We start from the raw sequence: 15668 nt of genomic DNA, 5'->3' as shown, positions 1-15668 counted from the left end.
AATGCATGCCTGGGAATGCTCTTGTGACTTGTGACCATCTTGCATGATTTCTTGTTGTTTTTCTTGGGTGTTTGGTAAAAGGCTGTCAGCTCTTTCTGCATAGCATAACCTATAACGGACAGTCAACCTTGCAGTGGCTTTGCATGCAATTTGCCTGCCTTTGCGGAGTTGTGTCAGAGTAAAAAAGCACTAAGGATGATTAAATGTTTGTAAAACCTAACATAGAGCCTGTCTTCAAACCCACCTTTCCAAGACCAACTTGTTCCGTTGAACTGTTCCATTGAAGTCAATGGGTCTACAGTGGCTCACTTTCACTTTTTAATGGCCTTTGTATCTAGTAGTTAGCAATGTTAGTAGAATTCTCCAAGTATTCCTTTTGCTATTGGGAATACAGCAATCATATTACCTAATTACAGAAGCCAAGAGCGTAGCAGGATTCCAAAAAAGGACTGGCTGTGTCTACAGATGAGAAGGTCCCCGGTTACATTTGATAGGATAAAATAAATTACTTTCATGCTTCAGAGAATCTGTTAACTTCTAGTTGAGAGGATGAGGAAGAAACTTTCCCCTAGTTATTCCTTAACTGCCATATTGGAATTTCTTGTATCTTCCATGGAAGTAGTGTCAGAGACAGAATACTGGATTAGATGTATCAGTGATCTTATTTTGTATGGCAGTTCCTACAGGAGAAATCCTGATCCCATTCAAGTCAATGTCAAAGCTCCTATTAACTTCAAGTGATGCCTGGGATACAACTTTATCTTCCTACAAATATTGAAAAGGCAGCGGTACTCTTTAAGTAAGAATTACTTATTGCAGGATCAGGTCCTAAGCATACAAATTAAAGGCGAAATCTCTTCAATTACTAGCATAACTAATTTGATCAAAATAATGTTATTGGTGTCAGGAGTAGATTTTTCTGAAATAGTCTAACTTTTATTGTAAGTTTAATTTTTGTTTTATTTGCAACTAGAAGATTTACCCAGCACTGCCCGGGTCCTTAATTAATTTGGGGGAGAGGAGAGAGCAAGGATATTATTTCAAAATAACAATGCCAGCATCTACACTGCAATTCCGTTATTTCAAAATAAATTTGAAATAATGGATGGCTTATTCCGACTTCTGTAAACTTCATTCCACAAGGCATAACACCTACTCCGAAATAGCTCTTTCAGAATAGCAGTAGTGTAGACGCTCCTCCCCAGGGGTCATTCAAAGTAATTACTCCCTAGTGCCTCCTAGGGCTCTCAATTGAGGTAGCGCATCCACATTAGGGAAGCCGACCTCTAATTTTGAGGCTTCCTTGTAGTGTAGATGCGCTATTTCGAAATAAGCTATTTTGTAGTATTTCTTCCAGAATAGCTTATTCTGAAATAAGAGTGCACTGTAGTTAGTCTCCAAGGTGCCGCAGGACTCCTTGTTTTTCCATTCAAGTCAGTCAGCGTGCAAGTCAGACCCTGGCCTGGTCCCTAAAGCATCATGGAATCTGACACGCACATGGACAATAAAGGTGATGTTTTCAAATGAGTTGGGCTACAGACAAGGTGGTCTGGTCCCTAGCAGGTATCACAGATGCCTTTGGCACAGGGCATGTGTAACATGTGAAAGTAACGGGAATCATAGAATTGTAGGACTGGGCACTGTTAACTCACTGCTAACTGTCACTCAAACCGTCGCTTTGCTGGGTCTCTCATTGCAGGTGGAGATTGTGAACTCTTATATGCATGTGAACAGTGCCCAGCCCAACGAGCCCCTGCTCCTGTACTTGAGCATGTAGGTGTCATTGTGTTACAAATAATAACAACAGTGCCTGGAATCAGCAGTGATCATGGTCACCTCTGATTGCCAGGGCTGAACCGCAGTCTGACCTCTCTCCTGCAACAAAAAGGCCTTTTTGTTATTTCTGTTGCAAGCCAAGCTTCTGTGTAGACCCAAGCAGGTTTGGGGGCTTCATTTTCATTAATGCTAAGGCTACATTAGAGCACAGAGAGGCTTTAAAGTGGGCATACGTGAGATTTCCACTCACTCTAAGGCCCCTTCCCACTGCTAGAACTATAAACAGTGACTTTGGTGTAAATGAGAATTGGGCCCTATGTTTTCTGTGCACTGTCAAACTGGTAATAAGCTATCTTGTGTGTGAATTGGTTGTAGATCTTTTGCCGCCTCCTTGCTATGTTGACAGGCTTCCTTGTCATAGAACTGGAAAACAAGCACCTGCTTCGGCTTCATGGAGATGTTCTGTTTAAATGGCCTGCCAAAAGAGTCGGACTGCAATTAAGTCAAGATGTGACCCTGTGCATCAAAGCCTAATTAGTAGAAACAGCTGAGGCAGAAAATGGGCCCGGCAGCAGAGCTACATGCACTGCACGCACATTCCGAGGGCGAATGCCCCTGCTCAAGCAAATAAGCAAACTCTGAGATTCTCTAGCATTCTCTTGCCCCAGAGCAGGGGCAGCCACTTCACAGCCCCCACATCAATGAAGTGCTGCATACTGGGGTAGATACCTGGCCCACATGGAATGGAGTCCACTGGGAAGAAGGGACTGGGAGGGTGAGCTGTGCCAGAGGTGCAGACTTCATGCTCATCACAGTGCCCATTGCTGCAGAGAGCAGCAAGGGGTGGGACATGGGCTGGCCAGAGATTCCCACACAGTTCAGATCTTCTTGTTCTTTGCCCCACAGAGCATACGGCCAAATGGTGACTATCGTGACCATCAGCTGAAGCAACTTTTGTGGAGCATCTGCTCAGTTGCCCTATAGTATAGGGAAGATTCCTCCCTTCCCACTCTGCCCTGTGCCTGGCCTAGCTCCAGACAACAGAAGCCTGGACACAGATTTGTGCTTTAGCACCAAATCCCATTCTCGGAGTCAATGCAAATTTGGCATCCATGTCAGCAGGATCAGAATTTGTCCTTATGGGCAGGTGAGACCTTGCCTGGAGCCTTTGCATTGGGCTGATTTAGAGCTTAGAAATGCACATATGCATAAAATACATCTTGCAGCTTTGCTTGTCTGGCAAACTCAAAGACCAAGATGTTGTGTATACCTTCCTCTGAGTGAATTTGCAGCTGCCCAACCTAGTTATGGTTAGGATTCTGTATATGTTCTGTCTAAGCACAGACAAGGTCTTAAGGTTTTAATTTGAAACAGTTGGAATTTTTTTTCCTAATCTCTGCAATTCTTCATAATCTACATCTTTGAAGATATCCAGAAAGCAATAAGATTCCTAATCACTAGACAATCAGATTGATCTCATAAATTAAATGAGACTGATTTCAGGGGTGGTTAAATCATCTTCAACTTCAGAAATGCCCCTCTTTTCATCTACTTTTTCGTGGCAGCATGAAAAGTTTCAGTCATTCAAGAAGCAAGCAGTGGGGTCAGGGAGGTGAAAAGAAGAAAGCCAAAGAAGCACATACAAATTATGAGAATATATTTTCATTACCAACTGTCAGCCCGGGAACTATAAATAGAATCATGATGTGAACATTCTGCAGCATGGAAAAATAGCTGCCAGAAATTAACCTACTGTGACAAACAAGACAGAAGTAAGGTAAAAACAGCTGAGGAGATGGATGCCAAGGTCTCCAATCAGGATGTAGTTACTTTGTAAGATCTGTCGGCGTGACTCTCCCTGACAGGGCCTTATCCTGCAAGTGCTTCCCTCCTCACTAACTGAAATCGTTCATGGGGGCTGAGGACAGGAATTAGGTGGCTGGTGTTTCTCCTGTCCCACTTTGAAAGGAAATAGATGACACTGATGTGTTTTGTACACCATCCAGCCTCCCCCTACCTGAGTCTGAGCTCCTAACCTTCTCCATACAGCAGGGCACAGGGGCCTAATGGTGCTGGGAAAGCAGACAGTCAATGAATCTGGTCTGAGATGCTGAGCTCCATTAGCTACCCTTGGCCTTAATGCTGCTCCCCACTAAAATCAATGGTGAAACACACTGCGTCACAGTAGCAGCAGGATCAGACTCATTGACTTCAGTGGGAACGGTAGCGTTCACAGCCTCCCAAGATGTTCTCGCATCTCACAGGGTGCACCTCAGCAGACAACTTCTTCTCCAAAGCCATCAATTGCCTGACTGCACGAAGAAGGACCCCTGGATGTGCAATGAGCTTGGGTCTAAAGGCCTCCCCTGTGGTGAGCATATAAATCAGGCATCATAAGAGTTGTGATGTTCCATATAAGGAATCTTTTGTTGTTGATATTTGAGAGCTCTGCTTGTCAATATGGTATTAATGGAAAAACAAAATCCATATCTGACTGAATGGAAATGTGATTACTATGCAAATAAAAAGGCTTTTAATTTTTTTTTCTTTTGGTTCAATGACATTGGATTAGACCTGCTAATATGCTTTAGTGTTTTCCATCCACTACGAATGTCCTACAATAATTTTATTTTTGTTCTGTTTTGCTTTAAACACAGAGCTGTGGGATGATTTTTACCTGCGGTCTACACAGAAGAATTAAAATAGACTCTTACTGAAGAATGAAAGTCTCCACTCTCTCTGCCTTAATGCAAAATTTCGACATGTGCCAGTGTCAGTATTACCTGTGCATGGTTAATGGGCCATATGTATAGCCTCCTTCTCTGCTGATGTTGAGATGCCTTAAATTGAGATGAATTTTAGCAAAGTCACTGCCTGGGACACTTTACAATCTACCTTTTGGACTCTTTTTTAACTGAGAAAAGAAACAGAATTTTCTTTTTCTTTTTTTTCCCCATTGGTACAATATGTGTGTGTGTGGTTTTTTTTGTTTTTTGTTTTTTACAAAAAAATGGATTACTGCCCTTATGTGGTATGATTTGTAAAGTCATTCTTTTGTAGCTACAGAAAAATGTGTAGTAAACGTGCCTCCAGATTTCGTAATTTAATAGAGATAGCTTAGTGACTGAAAGGTATCTTAATTTGAGCAACTAGCTTTATTTTTTTAATGACGGGATCAACCAGAATGTTTTGTATTTCATAACATTGTCAACTTTTTGCTGCTGAGTAATTAAAAAAAAAACCTGTCTGTCTGCCCCTTCATCCACCCCAGGTTGAAGCTGCACTGCCATCACAATCCATTTTGTTGAAGATTTAGGATAGGATAGTAGACTGGCCCTGCTGCCAGTGCGACACCTTGAGTAGCCCAGCAGAGGGTACTGTATGAGTAGAGTGGATGCATTTCAGTTAGATTTGATTTAGAGAAAGATATTTACCTATTGTTTAGGGCCTCTGGGAAGATTGTGAGTAGGCACCAACAGTGGGAGAGTATCTGCTTTTGCATTGCATCTTGTTGCTGTTCCGTATTTATCCAAAGTGCCTCAGTTGGGACTTTTAGCTTTTCTGCTTTTTTTGCAGATTACCAGCACAAACCTAACTAATAAAAGGGGAGATGTATTCATAGCTTGGGGATCGTGATTCAAAGGAGAAAAATCTCTATTTAAGAAGATTTTTCACTATTACATCATTCTCTGTCATTAGAAAAAGATCCATAATATCAATTCCATGTTGGTATGAGGATTATTTTGCTGGTGAGCCTATAGTTATGAGGAACAAATAAAAAGAAATATATTTAAAAACAAATCTGAATTGCTATCACTTTGCTGTGATTGCCAGATTGCTCAGAAACCTCTTTGATGAGCACAAGATGGATAAATTATTAGATAGCTGGAGTGGGTCCTTTGATAGAACAGATGGCTAGATTGAAAGGATAGATAGGTGGTTAGATAGTGTGGATGGCTAGAAGTGTAAGCAATTTTCTTTCTGAGGCTCTCTTTCAGTAGAGTGAAATTCTTTCAATAATGAATTATTCTTCTGCCATAGAGTAGGTCTTGATTACACAGTTGCAAAATAGAAGGAACCCCCAACTTCTTTATATATAACTTTAAATTCAATGTTGAGAGATTCAGCTGTTTTGCAAAATACAAGTGAACCCAAAGTATGTGCAGTTTCACAAGTTACACCTGCGTGCATTACTCAACACTTGACCACTATTACTTAAATGTGTGTAAGCGAAAGGTCATTTTTCTGTTGCCAGTGATGCCTCTGTGACTTATTTTAAGATAGACTGTAAGAATCATAGTAATGATTTTTAAAACCTCAGAACCTTAAATATCTCTAATGCAGTTACTGCAGCTAGTTATATACTGTGGGCCTGCTACTTCACTGAGGCTATAAGCTGTACACTTATGCAGCCACCCATGAGAGATTCAAATGCTGCCCAGCTGATTAGCAGAGAGCCCATAGCTAGGTTTTCTTTCTACTGGTGGTGCACATTTGCACATGCCTTGGTGTGCATAAAAATGTATTCTGTACATGGATAGAAACAATCCGCACATAGATGGAAAAGATTAGCGGGAACATTGATCCCTACTACACATTATTTTGGTGTAAGTTAAGTTGCTCAGGAGTGTGAATAATCTACACCCAAGCAATGTAAATCATACCCACCTAAGTGCCAGTGTAGACAGCAATGTGTCAGCAGAAGAACTTCTCCAACCAATATAGCTACCCTCTCTCGTGATGGCAGGAATTATTAAGCAAACGGGAAAACTTGCCCCTGTCATCTTAGAGCATCTTCACCAGGGGTGTGTCACTCTAGACTATAGGGTTTTTTTGAAAAAACTTAACCTGCGTCTAGACTGCAGCCGTATTCTTTCGAAAATAAATTGAAAAAACGCAGCAAGTTTTTCGATCGCGGTAAGCCTCATTTCACGAGGAATAACACCTTTTTTTTAAAGTATTCTTTTGAAAAAAGGCACTATTGAATGCAAACTGTGGTTTTTTTAACAAGAGCATCTAGACTCTTTCAAAAAAGTGGCTCACTTTTTCGAAAAATCTACTTTGTAGTCTAGATGCTCTTTTACGAAAGAGGCTTTTTTGAAAGAAGCCTCTTTTGAAAGAGGCTTGCAGTCTAGACGTAGCGCAGGAGTGCTACAGTGGTGCAGCTGTCTCTCCTTAAATGTAGGCACAGCCCAAGTTATGTTAAGCATCTTTTAAGTCACAGGCAGTTTCTTTCATTATTTGCTCGTTACCACTTCTTTGTTTTACAGTTTAACACCAGCAAGCTTCTGTTTGAGAACAGGACAGCCAAACGTGCATGGATGAGGGGAAGGCAGGCGGCAATATATGTGCCTGTGTTAAAGTGTCATTTATGACTTATTTGGGGATCTTTCTATATGTGCACCTCCATCCACAACAAGTTGAATAGATTCCATTACTTTTCTTCTTAATCTTGAGATAAAGCTCTATTGATACACTCCATTATTTACATGAGCTTGCTATTTTTATTGTATTATTTGTATTGCATTAGGGCCTAGGTTGTCCAGTCATAGACCAGAACCCTATAGGTTAGCACAATACAAATGCAGGACAAAAAAGAATCATATCCCTGCTCCAGAGAGCTTACAATGTAAGTATCTGACAGGAGATAACAGGTGGAGACAGACCAATGCAGGAGTAACAGGGATACAAAGAGACAGTACTGGTCAGCATGACAGGAAGTGATCTCAGCATACCTGCAGTCAAAACTATTGTGAAGTTTTTTTGTATAGTCTTCTGAGCAAAGGAGAGGTTTAAGGAGGGTTTGAAGGAAGATAGTGAGGTAACTTTGCAGATGTGTATGGGAAGCACCTTCAAAGCATGAAGGGCAGCATGGAAGAAAGCACAAATGTGCTTGTTCAAAAATGTAACAAGTGTGCAAGAGAGGATGACATCCTGGGTTAAGGGGAGGTGAACGTCAAGCACTTGATAGTGAATGAGAAGTGATAGAAAGGGATAGGCTGAGAAGGTGTATGTTTGTTGCAGTGGTATATAGCACTTGATAGTTTCCTTTTATAGCAGTGTAAACAGATACCTAAGCAGCCTTCCTTTGTGTTTTAGGCTACTGACCATGTCATCCATGCTAAATCATGGGATAGCTGCAAGGGATGGGGAGAGAGGAGGCATAACAGAGTGGCAGATTCCAGGGTTTCTCTGCTGCTTTATCTTGTTTCAAATGCTAGGACGCAGCATATATTTGAAATTGTGTTTTTACTGAGTCGTTCTGAGGGCATGTCACTGCTGCGAAGATCTGTGCTGTAGTGGTCAATAGTCTGGCATTTGATTTAGTGGGTCTAGTGAAGACCCGCTAAATCGAACACTGTGGGCACTTTCCTCGACTGTGGTACTTTTCACAGTTGCGAGGAGCAAGGGAAGTCAACAGGGGCCTTTCTTCTGTTGACGTCACACTATGAGGATGGTGCCATAACTCGGTTCAAGGTATGTTATCCCCCAGCTAGGTTATTTACAGAGCTGGAATTCCATACCTTAAGCCAACTTTTGGCTGTAATGTAGATCTGCCCTGAGGTTACAAGAGGCCTGGTTAACTACATTCAGGAAATATGGGTTGGAGAGAGAGAGAATGGGGGTGGGGGAGGGGAGCTGAGACAGGAGGTTTGCAGGACAAACCCTAAGAAGAACCAGTTTGGGGATAAAAGTAGCATAGGCTGGTTCCTTCACCGATATTTGCTACCCATAAAATTAAATTCCAGGAACGAAGTAAGGCAGAACTGGGAACTGGCATCCTGTGGGCAGACTGTCAATTGTAGGATGAAGCCTAAATTTGTACTTTATAAAATATGAGTACACAATTTGGCTCAAACATAGTAAACATTACCTCCTTACAGACAGCAGCAACTAGCTTTTCTATTGATAAAGTACCTGTTTGCATATAGATGCTTTAGAATTCATCAGGCTATTAAGTGACTGCTTTAAAGAAAATTTAAAGTGAAAAATGTAATTTTGCATCAGTGGCTTCCATTTTGTGTTAAAGTCTCTCTAGCTCTCAAAATGGTATTGCACAATAGAAAGTACAGCTGGTGAGGATATTAAACAATATAAAGAACTTGTATACAGTCTAAAGCAATGGAACAAATATGCTCTCCTGTCGGACATAAAATTTAGTGGAGAAAAAGAACTTTTGCCTTATTGTACTTTTATAATATGCACATTATCAGCTTGTTTGGAATTGTAATATAAACAGTCTACCAGTTAGAGTAATGTAAAAATGCTTCATTAACTTACTAACAGACTCTAGAACTCCAGTCTAATAACTGTTAAACCAACTTTTGCCTTGTCAAACAACCAAAATGTATCTTGTGGTGCCTATTTGACAGATTTCTGTGCTGTTGTATGTGGAGCTATAATTTTGCAGTGAATAAAGGCATAGAATTTAAATCAGAACTAAGTCCCATAAACACATTTTATCTCATTTCAATAAAACAGAAATTGTTTCTTTAGTCCTTGAATGGTAAATATTTCCCTTAAAAAAAAAGCCATGGTATTTTATTTAACAGAAATTATATCCCTGCTATAGTATGGTTCGGCACTCTATTAAAGTTGCTAAGTTAATACAGCAATTTCTCAGTAATGCTAATGGTTTCATCTCTGTTAAATGCTATACGACTTTAAGGGTTGAGAACATCTTCTGATGGATCAGGCATTGCACTGGCAGATGGGAAAAATCTCAGGTTTTCCACCAATTCACTATGCAGTGGTGAGCATGTCCTATCTCTCCATGCTTCGTGTCCCCTCTCTGGGGAACAGGGACAATGCTAATTACTCACCAGAGTGCAGTATTTTGAAAACTATCAATGAAAAACAGCTAAATATTATTAACAAATAGAGTTTTTTCTGTGCTGATTGTACCATAAGTAAATCAAGCATGTGTTCTTATACTAGTTGCAGGTAGGCTGTCTGATGCTTGTAACATATATTGTACTTCATTTCTCTGTATAAGCACTTTCTCATTTTGTTGAGACACTCTCAGCCCTTAGCAGATTTATGGCACATCTGTTCCAGTGCAGTCTCATTTTGTTTCCTTGACTCAAAGTAATTTGCGCGTTGACATGGGGGTGGAGATGCTAAGGCAGGTCCATGAAGACATATCTTTGATAGATGTGTGGGCAAAAAACACTGCTTTTATGGTGCTGCTATTGCTTCTTAGTTAGTTTGTGTTTTTTAATAACTACATTTTTAAATATCTGTTTTTGCATTTCCATTATTTCATTCAAAACATATAGATCAGAATATTCAAATGTAGGTTCCTAAAGGTGGGCTCTTAAACAGAGTTCCCTATAACCTGCATGGCAGCCCAGCTTTACAGGTGATTAATAAGCCCCGCCCAGTCAGTGAACTCCATGCACAGAACCCTGAGCCTCTGACTAGGCAGTGAAGCTGTGCCGCTGGGCAGCTTAGAGGGAACACTGCTCTTAAATATATTTGTAGATATCTATTAAAATAACTTGATTTCCAGATGTGCTGAAAACCTTTAAAAATAGGCTTCCTAACTAGGAGAAACTATATAGAAAAAAGAAGACTGTGAGGGGACATAACAGTTTTCAAGTACATAAAGCTGTTACAAGCAGAAGGGAGAAAAATTATTCTCCTTAACTTCTGAGGATGGGTTTAAATTGCAGCAATGGAGGTTTAGGTTGGACATTAGGAAAAAATTCCTAACTGTCAGGGTGGTCGAACACTGGAATCAATTGCCTAGGGAAGTTGTGGAGTCTCTAGTTCTGGAGATTTTTAAAAGCAGATTAGAAAAACATCTGTCAGAGACAGTCTAGCTGGTGCTTGGTGCCTTATGAGGGCAGGGGACTGGACTTGACCTTTACAGGTGCCTTCCATTTCTGTGATTCTATATATTGAATTTACGTTTGATTTGGAACACCTAAATTTGAAAAATATTTATCATAGTAAATGGGGACAACTGATTGGTCTTAACTAACCAGTTCTTGTCTTGCCTGTTCCCTTCCCTGCTGTGTATCCTTCAAGCTCCCTTTTCTTTAGTTCCTTTCATTTATTCATCTGGGTTGCACATCTCTCCAGTGTATGACACTTGCAGTGCGGAGACTTCCTGGAATAAAATAAGCCAGGATCCCTTGCACTGATTTTGAGTTTAATGCAAGAAGAGCCAGCTGTCCATCAAAGCAGAATTTAAGCTCTCCCTGGTTGCATTCAGTGACCAGATTTTCCCCAAATAAGCTGTGTCTTATGCCTACATTGCGTTTCATAGCGATTTCTCAAGAAAGTTTCAGTCTTTACAGCCTGCATCTTAACAGCCTTTGCACCAAAACTTCTGTCATTTCATCTCTTTGGTGCTACTGCTGAAAATCATTTCTCTCAACACTCCAATTTTCTGCCCAGTTAAGTCCATAGTATTATTTACCAGAAACATCTATTTAAAAAATAAGGCTTATCCAAAGTACACTGGGTAATTTGTCAAGATATGGGCGATGGCTTTGTGATAAGGAAATGTTAGTGGCTGCATGGTGACTAGCAGCTCCATGTGTTATCAAGAGCGGAAACTGCCTCCTCCAACAATAAAAGAAGTATAAAGGAGCCAAAAGTGGTTTTGCTATGAAGTGAAACAAAACAAAAAAATCATCAGAGACAGGAAAATGAGCATCAGATTATGCCTGTGATTGGAGCAGTTAGTTATCAGAAATGATGGTATTGCCCATGGCCATCGTCTGGCTAGGTGTTCATGTCAAAGAAATTGCTGGACCATGGTGACATACTCAGCTGTAGATAAGTTATGGGTGCCTCTGTCTTGTGGTCTCCAGGTTGTCCTTGAGCTCACCATAGAGGGTTTGGATGCCATCCTCTTGGAGCCTTTGTTTCTATGCATGCCCTCCAGCTTAGCAAGCCCCAGCAAACCTTGGCATAACTGCAGTGCACTGGTAGTATGCTAAGAGCCAGCTCCTCTCTCTCAATTGCTTCAGGGCTATAAAACTCCCCAATACCCTTTCATCCTCTCTGTGCCCTGGTTAGCTCCTGCTTCCTTGCTCTATCCCAAACCTGCCTGTCTTCTTTTGCTGTCTTCCCAACCCACTGTGTGCCTGACATGTATTACCTATCCTTAAGCTCCACCTTTCCATATCCATCCTGACCTGTCTCTCTGAGTGACTGGAGGCCTTCCTGTCCCAGCTGTTGCCTCTTTGTTCCTGTGCTGCATGCTGTGCTCACTTCCAGTTGTGCCTTATGCATTAGCCATCTCCTCAGCCTGCGAAAGGTGCCTGAGTGTGCCCAAGTGTAGCCAAGCACCTCCTCCTCCCCCCACATCGATATTGAATGTCCCACTTAGGATCTTATGCTTTGGAAACTATCCACTGTGCTCAGAATTTAGGTGCAGCTAATTCAGGTTTCATAGCGATCCTGCATATGCTTATCACACCATCCCCACATAAAGCTACTTATGCACCTATCTTCTATTTTGGCACTGGAGCAGATGCTCGTAAAGCTCAGTTGGCACCTGTTGAACTGGAGTCTCACACATACCCTGATTTTACATTCATGCAACTTTTTTACATAATGAACCTGCATCTCTTCTCACTCTCACTGCTGTAATCTAATTGTAGCACGACTACAGTAAGGCAACATCTATACTGTAGCGCTATTTTGGGATACCAGAGATATCCAAAATAGCTATCCCATGACTTTACAGCAAGCTTGTTATTTAAAAATATAACGGGGCTCACTATTCCAATGTCCCTGTAAATCTCATTCCATGAGTTGTAAGGGACATTTCGGAATAGCAGGTTATTTCGAAGTTTGGCACTGTGTAGACAGTGCCAAATTACGAAATAAGCTATTTCAAAATAGCATCAAAATAAGATTTACAATTTGTGTAGCTCAAGTAGCGTATCTTATTTTGACCTACTGTGCAGTGTAGATGCACCCTAAGTGGCTTTCTCTTGATTTACATTGGTGTGAGGGGACAATGAGGCTCAAAAATTGGTTTGATTAGGGATAATCCTTGGTGTCTGAAGTTGGACACCCAGGCCTAGAGGTACCCAGGGTTAGACTGGGACCTTAACTTGTCTGTGCCTCATTTTTTCTGTCTATAAAATGGGGCTACTGATGTTTACGCAGTTTGGCATAATGCTTTGAAGTCAAGGGAAACGTGCTATGTAGCAGCTACGCACTGCTGTGCAGCTTCAGCAGTTGCTGTGTCCACTGTGTAACATTTTTGCTCAAACACCTCCTGGCATCTCCCAGGCAACTCAACAAAAAATGCTCCTAATCTGGCTGGAACATGTGCTGCTAGTGTTGTGCTCTAAGACTCCAAGATAAGCAAACTGAGAGTGCCTTCTGTACATACCAGTGTAGGTTGTGCCTGGGGGCACTATAGCCTATTTACAGCTCTCACACTAAGTGTTGATTTCTATGGGTACGTCTAGACTACCGCGTTTTGTCGACGGAAGTTTTGTCGACAGATACTGTCGACAAAACTTCCGTCGACAAAGAGCGTCCAGACACAATGAGTTCTGTCGACAAAGCAAGCTGCTTTGTCGACAGAACTCCGTAGTCTGGACGCAACGTTACAGGCAATAACACCTTCTGTCAACGGAGTTCTGTCGACAGAAGGTGTTATGCCTCGTAAAATGAGGTTTACCAGCGTCGACAAAACTGCTGAGTTCTGTCAACGTTACGTCGACAGAACTCAGCGGTAGTGTAGACGCTGGTATTGTTTTGTCGACAAAAGTCCACTTTGTTGACAAAACTAGGTAATCTAGACACACCCTATGATTGAAAGAAAAGGTAAATTTAAAAAAAAGTTTCCCTCCCTTCCTTCAGTTGTTCTCAATGTATTTCTGCTACACAGAAATACATGGTTCCCATAGAAACTACAGTCAGTTCAAAAAGTTATGTGAGAGCAGTGGTCACCAATCAGTAGATTGGGATCTACCTGTAGATCTTGGAGACTCTGATTTATAATCCTGACTGGTTTGGCCTGGAAGCTATCAAGCGCTGGCACTTCAGTTGCCCCTCCCCCCACTGTCATGCTGTTTCTGCCCTCTCCCTGGAGCTGCCCCCCTGGGAGCCTCCTGCTTGCTGTGCAGGGTCGGGGAGGGAAAAGAGGGGGGCGCTGATGTCAGGGTGTCCTTCCTCCACTCACTCCTGTACCTATCACCACACGGAGAGAAGGGGATGGAGGGAGCTTGGCAATGCAAGTCTCTGTCACTCTCTCATTCTCACAAACGCACATTATCCTTCACGCTCATCTCCTGACCCAATCTCCCCCCCCCCCCGCCAGAGGGGGGGTTGTTGTTACGATGTTTACTGCTTTCAAAGTGTGTATGTTTTGGTTTTTGACTGGTCTGTGCATTTCATAATTTTCATTTCTCTCTTATGCTTAAATTTAATTATTTGAATAGTGAGTTCTAAAATGCCTAACCTGTCATGGCTGGAGTAATTATCCCTATGGGAATTGCTGCTCCTGGAAGTGGCTTGCATATCCCTGCAGACCCTGAAAAAAGCAGAGCAGGGGGTCTCCACTGTTACACCTTGGTTCAGTGATGTGGTGGAAGCCTCAAGGGTTAAAGCCGATTACCCAGTGAAAACTACTGGATGATGGTGTAAAACAAATGATCTTTATTAAGTGGAATGATTCTTTTATCAAAACCAACAATTAGAAAATGGTCTTTTTAACTAACAATTGCCCAATGCTTTTACAGGCTAGAAAACTTGAACACAACTATACCTAACTGATTACAATTCCTAGATTACAATTTACTTATATTAAATCACTATTCCTAATTCGCTTAACGCAGCGCAGCATACAAACGAAAAATACAAAAAACAAAGCTAAAATAATAACAATAAAAAAGGCTACCCACAGCTAATCCTTTCAATGTTACTTTAGGACAGCAGGCAGAGTTAGTCATTGATTTTTGCTGTTACAGGTTAACAACTTCTGGGTTTTTCTTCTAACACTTGTACCTAGACTAAAACATAACACTATCACACAACACAAAATTACACTATCTATACAATGCAACTTGCTTATACCTTACAAGATTACAAGATATGATTAATACAACTTAACTACTGACTAAGCTAACAATTGATAGATTTAAGTAATACTTACAAATCCAGCAATAACAACAACATGAAGACGCACAAAAACTTGGAGCATGCTCAGGACTCGCGCACCCTTATCTTTGACTCGAAGGGTGGGGAAGGCAGCCTCAGGGTGATCAATCCTTCAGCTGGGCAAAAAAAACCCACGTGCCTTCAATACATGGAACCTCCGTCGAACAAAGGGGTTGAGGGTCTTTTATAACATAACCTGATACCCGGTACCTTATTAGGGTCAGTTCCCTGGCTGGGCCTGATAGGCTGGTAATGAGGTAACGTGAAATACTGCCCTATAGGATTTTTCATGATGCCCGCCTGATGGCCCCGTGGACGGTGCTGGGTGTGGGCATGGTCAGTGTGCGTGGCAGTTGCGTCTTATCTCCCTATGCCTACCTCCCTGCCTTCAAGGACTGGTCGAGAGAGTCTTATTTATCTCTTGCAGCTGTGTTCTATTTTTTCATGCTCACCTCCCTGTTCTATGATGCCTGCAAAGCTAAATTCTGTTTTACAGAAAGCTGCATTGTGCTTCCCATGCTTCTCTGAGTATCTCACAGTCTGGGTTTTCTGTGAGGGGCCTTGTGTGGCAGGATGGGCTATACGCGAAGGCCATGGACAGAAAAAGCCTGCTTTACAACATCCACATGCTGTCCTTGCCTGCAGACCTCATTCCTGCAGCTCTGGGGAACTGTGGCCAGTAGTAGCTGTGGGCTCAGTGCCTGTAGATGAGGGGCAGCACATGGTCCCATGGAGCCATTGCTGTACATGCCAGC

At 41.8% G+C, this 15668-nt stretch overlaps 1 protein-coding gene and 1 long non-coding RNA gene across 23 annotated transcripts in view; one reads left to right on the top strand and one right to left on the bottom strand.

Annotated features, from left to right (window-relative positions):
* The window catches only part of LOC142818748 (uncharacterized), a 60683-nt gene extending 45552 nt beyond the window's left edge, over positions 1 to 15131 (bottom strand). For both annotated transcript variants that reach the window (XR_012896400.1, XR_012896401.1), the window contains exon 1: positions 14909 to 15131. This is a non-coding gene — a long non-coding RNA (uncharacterized LOC142818748). The remainder of the gene's footprint in view (positions 1 to 14908) is intronic.
* TSPAN11 (tetraspanin 11) overlaps positions 1 to 15668 on the top strand; it is a 271525-nt gene that overhangs the window by 219248 nt on the left and 36609 nt on the right. For 15 of the 21 annotated variants that reach the window (XM_075900437.1, XM_075900508.1, XM_075900555.1 and 12 more), the window contains one exon: positions 4434 to 5023. The exons of the other annotated variants lie outside the window; for them this stretch is intronic. Coding sequence is in view for 3 of the 15 variants with exons in the window: in XM_075900495.1 (XP_075756610.1) it covers positions 4434 to 4493 (60 nt within the window). In the remaining 12 variants the exon portion in view is untranslated. Of the gene's footprint in view, positions 1 to 4433; positions 5024 to 15668 lie in introns of those variants that run through there. 21 annotated transcript variants of the gene reach the window in all.

Source organism: Pelodiscus sinensis, chromosome 1 (genome assembly GCF_049634645.1).
Source record: "Pelodiscus sinensis isolate JC-2024 chromosome 1, ASM4963464v1, whole genome shotgun sequence".
NCBI lineage: Eukaryota > Metazoa > Chordata > Testudines > Trionychidae > Pelodiscus > Pelodiscus sinensis.
This window is presented reverse-complemented; position numbering and strand designations above follow the sequence as displayed.